The sequence below is a fragment of the Oculina patagonica genome, chromosome 14 (genome assembly GCF_052425735.1).
Source record: "Oculina patagonica isolate OP01 chromosome 14, crgOcupat, whole genome shotgun sequence".
NCBI classification, from domain to species: Eukaryota; Metazoa; Cnidaria; class Anthozoa; order Scleractinia; family Oculinidae; genus Oculina; species Oculina patagonica.
The window spans coordinates 10,346,530-10,355,809 of record NC_135771.1 but is presented as its reverse complement, the minus strand read 5'-3'; the positions used below and the strand labels follow the sequence as shown (position 1 = coordinate 10,355,809).

The window sequence follows — 9,280 nt, the reverse complement described above, 5'->3', positions numbered from 1 at the left end:
TGACTTTGTTCGCAGGCACATATTTTCAGCGAAAAGGGAAAAGGGAAGTTTCGCAGTTAGAGATTTTATCATTGAATTCTTCAAAATTATGCTCTGCTGAGCGACTAAGTTGTCGTGAAATCTGAACTTGTGCTCGTGGCAGAAACGTTACAGGTTAGTTCTGGCTTGTTTTGCCCTTACTTTTTGCCATTTCGGTCTTTTCCGGGCAAACTTACAGCGCAGCGGAAATCTATACACTTCTCTCCGTATTTTATAAACTGTTGCTGCAGTTTTATAGAAGTGCTGATCTATCATCTTGGTATCTTTTCTGGTTGTTATTTGAAAACACAGTACAGCTCCATAAAGAGCCTCCCGTAACTTTTTTATTCTAGGAGTAGAGGTCATACAGCTCACCCGGCCCCTTGTTGGTGACATTTAGGGGATGGCGGGGGCGGGCAGGGGGGGGGGGGGAGGGGGTTGCTGGATGGGGGGTGGATGGACGATAAAGGAAAAATCCAGACTGCAAACTAACTAAAACCAAACCAAAAACTAACTGCAGCCTAAATATGGTTCTTAACCTAGCTAAGGCTAACCTTGAAAATATACTGCAATACTTCACTGACAAAATTTTCTTGATAATATTATAATTCGTATTAACAGTGATTTAGCTATACACAAACAGGTAAACACAAACGATATTATTTCCCGACGTTTTGGCGACATCTTGACGCCATTATCAAGGGTAAATTGAGAAAAAATAATTAAATGCAAGGTTCAAAGAGATAAACATTTGCATAATGGTGGTGGCTATACAAATACTTTAGCATGGATTGAATCCGTTTGCACGTTCAGACTCGGTGTTAATTGCTTGATGTAAAGCATCTCGTTGACAAGACAGTCAAATTTGTTCTTGCATTTCTTTAGCACTTTGAAACAACTGAGGAGGTCCTCAGGGACAGCACCCGCGTGGTCGTTGTCATACATGTAGTGCTTGCGTACAGAAGATGACGTGCTTTTGTGGCCATCCACGCGGGCATGCAAATGCCCGCTCGTGTAGGGAGGGAGGGATACGTTGATAAGGGAGCTACGTTGGCTACACGCGCGGGCATTTGCATGCCCGCGTGGATGGCCACAAAAGCACGTCATCACGCATGCTAAAATATTTGTATAGCCACCACCATTATGCAAATGTTTATCTCTTTGAACCTCGCATTTAATTATTTTTTCTCAATTTACCCTTGATAATGGCGTCAAGATGTCGCCAAAACGTCGGGAAATAATATCGTTTGTGTTTACCTGTTTGAATATTATAATTATAATTTATTTAAAGGTGTATCCATTGGTTAAAACAATGCCGAGTCCCTTGCCGTGGACAGCCTTTGAACATGACAAAGTCCACTTCTGGGTCCACTATGGTCTCTGTGCATTTGGTTTCCTGTTAGCAGTTGTAACTTTCGTATCTCAGTCTACAAAGCCTGCACCTTACGGCCGACATCAAAAATCCAACCAGTCATGTGGCCCTATGGTCCATCAAAGAATAGCGCACACTATCTCAGATGCCACACCAGGGGTTCTTCTGTTTTCATTAGTATTTTTCCTCTATGGAACTCAAAGAGAATATACAAACATAACATTTTATTGCCTATGGCTTTGTCATTACATACATCGTGGACTTATTCACCCTTGGATCATGAAATACAGCAATCCGAAGACTCCATTGGGTATACCCCTTGGAGGACTTTTTCCTAACCTTCTTTACAGTTTCCTTAATGCTGATTGGATCAGCGCCGCTGATTATGACCCTGGCTACTACAAAGACCCACGATTTATCATTGGTATTGTGGTTTTTGTCACAGGATACATTATTAACCGCTATGCAGACTTAACACTTTGCAAACTAAGATCTAATAACAGCACAGGATACTCTATTCCACATGGATGCTTGTTTAACATAATCTCCTGTCCTAATTATTTTGGTGAAATGTTACAGTGGTTTGGTTGGGCATTTGGAACTTGGTCGTTAGCGGGTACAGTGTGGTGGCTGTTTTCTTGTGCCACTTTTGTCCCACGTGCCAGACATAACCATCAGTGGTATAAGGAGCAATTCCCTGACTATCCTGAGAATCGAAAAGCCTTGATTCCACTTTTGTATTGAAAGACTTTGTGGCACTTAGTCAGTGATACCAATAAGAACCAAAAGTAGTTATAAAACCATGTGATACAGTTTTCACATGTATGAGTCATACATACATTTAACACTGATTTAATATGTAGTATTCTAGCATACAGTATAATCAAAAGTGAAGCCTCGTAAATTACTGTAAAGTTCTGAAAGTAAAGACCCAAGTTATTTTCAAATTAAGCAGCCTTATTTTAATGCTTAACTTCTTTTGGAAGGTGACTACTTTCAGGAAGTTAAAACGTGTACCACATGCGGCCCAAACCATCTTAATAAAATTAAGTTTCGTTTGTGGTCGATACTTTGTCTTTTGGAGGGTTGCTGGTTTCAGGACTTGCTAACAACCATGACATTTTATCGCTACTTTTGGAAATTTATAGCAGCACATAATGTCATCATATAAGACTATGAACAATATTACCGTATTTATTCGATTAAGCGCCCTGGGTGCTTATTAAATTTTTTGACCTTGAGAGTGGGCGGTTATTCGAGGTGGGCGCTTATTCGAGGCTGGGCGCTTGTTAAATTTTCACTATTTCTCGCAAGTAGTTAGTTTATTTAACAACAATACAATGAATAATAATAAAACTGTTCATTGAAAGTTTCTGTAAAATACTAAGAAAACTTGGTCTTCGGGGAAGTCTCTTAGTAGTACTAAGTCAATTTCAATCTCAATTTCAATAATAATCAAAGTACTCCTCTTGTGCTCTTCAGGGGGTGGGCGCTTATTCGAGGCTGGGCGCTTATTAACTTTTTCTGCCTACAGGGTGGGCGCTTATTCGACTGAGGTGGGCGCATATTCGAGGTTGGGCGCTTAATCGAATAAATACGGTATGTCTGTACACCTAAAAAGAACGGAGTTTATCTCTTTAATAATTTCTTTTTTAGTAATTTAGTAATGTAACTGTCCCGTAAGTAGTGTGAGTAATCTTTTTGTAAGTAGTCTTTTTTTTTCTGTAAGTAATGTAAGTAATTTTATCAATTGATTTAAAAAAAAAAAATGTCTGTACACCTGACCAGTCGACCTTAAATTGCCTGATGATTAACCACAACATTTTTTACGATAGGTCTGTAAGTGTTATGGGGAAAAAAAAAAAAAAAAAACCAACCACCCAAAATATAAGTTAAGGGAAAATCATTTTCTATTTTTGTTGAAAAATAAAAATTATCTTACTTTATCTTTGCGTTGGAATTTTTTTTACTGATTTATATAAAGGGATGTTCACTGAGAAGCTAGCCTCCTACTTAGATGCTTTTTGGCTATGGGTCGTCTCACATCAGTGGAGAGGAGAGATTGCGTGACGATCCCAAATAGCGTCAAAAAGTAAGAGACTACTTTAAAGCATGCAGTCACGGAACGTGTCACGGAGGTTTACTCGGTTTTGGTGTAGCCATCATGTCATCCGTCACCATAGTCACATAAACATACTTCTAAGGTCATTGTGCTTGCATGAAGTAAACAAACGGAAGGACAAACCTTTTAATCCGTGAACAATTGTATTTGAAAAAAAGATTACTAAGATTATAACTGTTTTGTTCTTGGGTTTATAAACTTAAACTAATTAAAACCAAACTCCGTTGTATAAGCTCTATGGCATTGTTTAACTTTAAAACGATGTCTGTTTACCAAGTAGATTTAATCTCTTTTAATAACGCTTTTTAAAATTTCTTAATGGTGACCAATATTTAATTTCTTTATACGATCTCAGAACTTTATTGTGCAAAAAGTTTATGAGAATAAGGAAAATCATCACGTAAGGGATTTTCTTTGATGTATTACCGAAATCTCAGAACTGACACTAGAAGGATTATAGGAGCATAAGAAAGGAGAATTAATTTTTCAATCTCATAACTGAAAGGGTAACACAGTCGCTCATTAAAATTCGCACCAAGATAGCAACAGACCACATCAAACCTCGGACGGTTTTGTCTAAAGTGAACCGCGCGGTCACGTAAATTTTGCGTCGTTTTTAGTTGAGAAAACGAAACGTTTTTACGTCAGTTTAGCGAATGATTTGCTTGTTATTTGTATTTTGAAAGAGTTTATTGAAGTTAGCGCACAAATACGCGTTTTTCTCAACGGAATTTGCATTTCCTTCAGTGAAAAAAATGGCAAGTTCTGTTACACCTTCAATGGAAGACAGTTCGTCGACAGAACCACCACTTCGCGGAGTTCTGAAAAAGCCAGGAAACTTGCGTCGCCGAACGCTAATCCCTAGCCCGCCATCATCGATTCTATTCTCCTTAGAAGAAGACAACTACAACAAGACTCCGAACCTGGAAAACTCGTACAAAATGAGTCCCGACATCTCGTTCAGTTCCGAAGGCGCCCGAAGACTCGCCGAAGATATTTTGAGTCGTACCTTCCACGGAGTGAAATACGAGCCCGAAAAATGCCGAGAACTTGTGGTAAAGGCGAGCGAAGAATTGAAAGATAGCGTGAAAGCCCTTGGATGTAACAGGTTTAAGTTTGTCTGTGTGGTTTATCTGGGACCTCTACAGAGTCAAGGGATGTGTATCGCAAGTCGTTGTATGTTGGATGAAAGATTTGACAGATGTGCCACGGCCACTTATCGGAGTCATTCGCTGTATGCTGTAGCCACGATTTATGGCCTCTATCGTGAGTAGCTTCATATAAAATGGTGTACGAACCTCGGTTTAACGAACCAGGATAAACGAACAAACCTTATGGTCCTGGTCGTTTCTTTTATAAGGCCATACAGTAGATCATCGAGAGAAATATTAATAGGTTTAAATCATTGTTAAAAACACACCTCTTTAAAAAAGCCTTTAATTAGATTTTATTTTACTTGATATTTACTTACCTTAATTTCATATTTTTTTTCTTGTTATATATTCTAATTTTTATATACTTTTTTAGCTTTTTAATAGATTTTAGGGTACACAATGTAATTTTTTAGTATTTTTTTTTTAACGTAGTTTTTAGCAATTTTCTAAATTTGTAATGCGCATTTGACCATTTTTTACATGTATAATTTGCGCACTATAAATATTAAATTATTTTATTTTAAAACGAACCTCTATATAACGAAGTCCTCGGTATAACGAACGACATTCTTCGCCCAGAAATAGTAAACTATTCCACACTGCATCCATTGTCACACCGCAATAAGATTGGGGATAAATTTGAAGATCCGACAACGGTCTAAAGGGTGGAAGGGTGGGGAAGACAAAAAAACTAGCATTGAATCCCCGGGGCCTCCCGGCAAGCACCAATCGTCCCGTACCTTTACGATCCCCGCACCGTACGGCAGTTGAGCCAAAGTGATAATTTATTCATGTGCACTAATCTTATATGCGTTGCTTTAGTGTATGCAGTGTGAATAGTAAACATATGGAAAAGAACCTCGATATAGCGAACATTTTTTGCCAGTCCTTTGGCTCTTCATCTCTTCAGGGTTGAAGCTAGTAGCAAGGCACTTGCCTCGGTAAAACCCTTGAATTTATTTTTTCATGTTTTTGTAAGAGGCTATGCATTACTAACCAGTATGAGAGTAAATATGCACGAAAGAAGTGTTTTTTTTCTGATATTGCCTCGGTTTTTTGTCTGGCTACGGCCCAGCCCTTCGTTATATCGAGGTTCCACTGTAACTTGAGACTTTTTGCGTTCGACGAAGGAGAGCGCAAGCCTAATTTTGTTTTTGCGTCCTGTGTCTTTTGGGTTGCTATGCCTGTGTACTGTTATGCGGAATGAATAGAGCCGTAATGCGCGCGCAGATGTATGGACTCCAGATTGGCCGCCCCGATTGATTTTTGCAGGGGCAAATCTCGGCCGGGAAACTGGTTGCCACAGATGGCCTCGATTTTATGCAAAACAAGATGGCGTCCCAAACGGAGCTTAGAAACATTATTTTGCTTGAAAAAAAGGGTTAAAAAGGTGTTTCCAAAATTGTAATTTTGGCAAAAATGTCATGGAGAACATTAGAAGGTTATCATCCAAGGTAGCAGAGTTGTCTTCAGCCACCGAACGTCATAAAAAGAGTGAAAATCGAGTAAGTCGATGCGTAGTTTCGTACGGAGTTCGTTCGTAGGTAAACCAGCGTATTTTCCTCCAATTATATGTTGATCAAAACTACAAATTGTTAGAATTGAATGCATCGAGAGTGGGTATAATACGGATCGAAATTGTTTTATCACTTCTTTGAATTTGTGATATACCGTTCTTCCTAGAAACACTAGACGTTTTGACGAGGAAATCGTTGTGTGAATGTTATATGCGTGTAGTGGATTACTGTGTGAATTGTCTGTATTTTTAAGTACTTTGTGGAATTTTAAATCAAAGTAAAACTATTTCCAGAATTCGAAGTTTGTGGAAGTTTAAATCTCGTTAGTGCCAAACGATAACAGGTCAAGTGAAATAAATAATTATTTTTGTGTAAATAATATTTCATTCATTTTGGCTCTTCGCACAATCTTTCTCACACTTATCCTCCTCGCGTTTAGTGAGGTATAAGCATGGAAACTAACTTTGACTAGTTTGACATAAGGCATACTACTAGTAGGCCGACCATGTCGGTTTTTTGCCACTGCCTGCTTACCTTACCTTACAGATACGTCGAACGCACTCCCCTAATCTCTGATTACTACTAGTTTACGTCAGTAACGAACTAAAATATAACGTTCTCCATTCCCAACAGCCTTATTTTTTGTATATTCACGGGTCAAACCAATATTGAAATTCAGGACTTCAATAAAGTGGTCGTCGCGTGAATTTCTTCAGATATCTAACTATGGTGGCTCGAGGCCGGAATAAAAAGGCTGGATTCAGGAATGTACAAATATTTTCGGCCTTTCAGCCCTTCTCGCCCTTAAAGTGGTGATCAGAGAGTTTTATATAACAATATCATTGGATGTCCCCGGAAGTTCAAGATTGTTTGAAAAATGTCCAGGATTTTCTTTAAAGAACACAAAAAGTTCTATACTGACTGATAGAGATCGGTATGGGGATTCTGATTGGTTGTAACTCGAACGCTAAATTTCAAAACTAAACGCTAGTTTTCACTAGTTACAAGCACAGGCATAAGAAAAATGAGCTGCTCATTTTTTATGCTGACCTCGCCGGGGCATAAGCATAAGCGTAAAATAACAAAATTATTTGTTCGTCTTGTGCTTATGCATGCAGTTATGTTTATTCTTAGTGAGGACAGCATTGGCAGTGTGCTCAGTAAAAAACAGCCTTAAGGGACGGACCATTATTTTCTTGGAGGGGGGGGGGGATGAAAAATTTTCCTCTGCAAACATTTTTTTTTCGAAATTCTTACTATTTTTTGTTATACATATCGTGTTTGCAAACAATTTATTTTGTCTTTCCAGGCCCTGCAAACAATTTTTTTCAATATTTTTCATCCCCCTCCCCTCCAAAAAAATAATGGTCCGTCCCTTAGACGGCTCTCGAGCCGACGAAGGATTTGACTATGGAAGGTCTAAAAGTATTTGTTTACACTCTGGTACTGTAAGTGGTATCAAAACAAGCTACCTTGTATCCGTTAAAGGTACAACAGGCTTCCCCGCAGTCAATGCTATAGACGCAGTCCCTACTCATTCGCCATCCCCCTCCCCACCCCCCAAGTGGATTACTCAGCTGGCCAATTGGGTGACAACGGCGCATGTTACACTAAATATCTGCTAAATCAAACATTGACATACACGGTAGAACTTTTAGCTAATGATATGTAAGCGGTATTCTTTAGCCTGCCACAAATATGACCTCTGGACTGTCGTTGTAAGCGACGCGGAATGTCTTTTAACCGCGGGCTAGTATCAAACGTAAAAGCTTGCATTCTGCAGACGAAACCTTATTGAATTCCTTTACATGAAACGCAGCTTTTAGACAATATTTTTATTTTTTGACTAATCGATTAATCGTTTTAAAGGTTTACTTATTGTATCGATTTAAATCCTATTGTTTCGTTGTCTGTTTGATTACGTTAGGCCCGGCTGGTCTACATATGTACATAAGCGAGATTCACAGCTTCTTTAATCACGCTTTTATGTGTTAACCCTCGGAACTTTCATTTAATAAAGTTATTACGTGACTCAGTTTCTTAATTTTTCAGTACAGTCGCAGAGGCCCAGAGGCCACCAAAATTGCGCGCGGGGGTTCTGCCCAATCTCCGCGCGTTTTGCAGAAGTTGCGACGGAAATTGAACCTATATTGCTTCCGAAACATGTTATTAATATTATTTGACATTGTTATTACTTTTTTTATTTTAATTTGCTAGCCCAAAGCTCTGATTTAAATAACAAAGGAAAACAAAACAATCTGATCATGTACAAGTTATATTTAGTCTAGGTATTGTGTTACGAACAAAAACCGCCCTGATACAATACAAACAAAACCTCCCGGCGTGACAGTCAATCAGAATATTGGTCTGAAGTTCATTTGAATCCAACAAGTTTACTTTAGCTTAGATTTCATTCTGAGCACCGGCACTATCGAAATCTTCAGAAAGCTGGTTAAACCTATCACTAAAAGCAAATCGAATTTTTAGGGCCCGGAGAAGCCGGCAAAATCGAACGGACTCTAGAGATCGAAGGGTTTTGAAGGATTTTAAACTATCCAAGATTAGCATATCGTGTCAGGGAATTATGCTCGCCATAGCGGATTTTGTCTCGAGGTTTGCTCTCGCATCAAACTCCTATACATTCTGGTGGTTTGTGCTTGTGTCTGCTGCCGTGGCGGTCGTTTTAAACTTTGTGATCAGCTTTGTACAACAGAGACGAATCGCTGCCAGATCAGTGGCCGGTGTACCGGGACCTGCGGGTCATTGGCTTAAAGGACACATGGATTACGTGAGTTTTGTCCTTCTTTTAGCTTCCTTTCTTAAATGTTAATATTTCTTTGTTAAAAAGTGGCGAGCCGTGTCTTGAAATTCTATACAGTTACGAAACATTCACAGAAAAAATGAAGTGGTGTAATCGTTAGCGATTTCTTTAGAATAGGAACAAAGCTTGTAGCTACTGTTGCCACAATCGTCACGCGGATTAAATTAAAACTACAACCGCATCGAAACCTAAGCCCAGTAATATTATTATATACAATAGCTACAACAGCTCTTCCACTTTAAAGGGGTAAAAAAGAAAAGACTTAAGTCTAGCTGA

General features: G+C 38.9%; 3 protein-coding genes across 5 annotated transcripts in view; all 3 read left to right on the top strand.

Moving 5' to 3' along the window:
• Nucleotides 1-13: 13 nt before the first annotated feature.
• On the top strand, nucleotides 14-3,247 carry LOC144637687 (uncharacterized). The gene is made up of 2 exons (XM_078496758.1): nucleotides 14-153; nucleotides 1,310-3,247. The coding sequence occupies exon 2, from the start codon at nucleotides 1,331-1,333 to the stop codon at nucleotides 2,132-2,134; it is 804 nt and encodes a 267-aa protein (XP_078352884.1). The 5' UTR covers nucleotides 14-153; nucleotides 1,310-1,330; the 3' UTR covers nucleotides 2,135-3,247.
• A 1,020-nt stretch (nucleotides 3,248-4,267) lies between these two features.
• On the top strand, nucleotides 4,268-4,786 carry LOC144639122 (dynein light chain Tctex-type 5-B-like). Its single transcript, XM_078498372.1, has one exon. The coding sequence runs from the start codon at nucleotides 4,268-4,270 to the stop codon at nucleotides 4,784-4,786; it is 519 nt and encodes a 172-aa protein (XP_078354498.1).
• Nucleotides 4,787-8,595: 3,809 nt separating this feature from the next.
• Nucleotides 8,596-9,280, top strand: part of LOC144637684 (cytochrome P450 4F1-like) — a 38,555-nt gene continuing 37,870 nt past the window's right edge. Inside the window, exon 1 of one of the 3 annotated variants that reach the window (XM_078496753.1) lies at nucleotides 8,596-8,971. In XM_078496753.1, coding sequence (XP_078352879.1) covers nucleotides 8,768-8,971 — 204 coding nt within the window. In that variant the 5' untranslated portion in view covers nucleotides 8,596-8,767. The remainder of the gene's footprint in view (nucleotides 8,972-9,280) is intronic. The other 2 variants (XM_078496754.1, XM_078496755.1) reach the window with 2 other exon arrangements.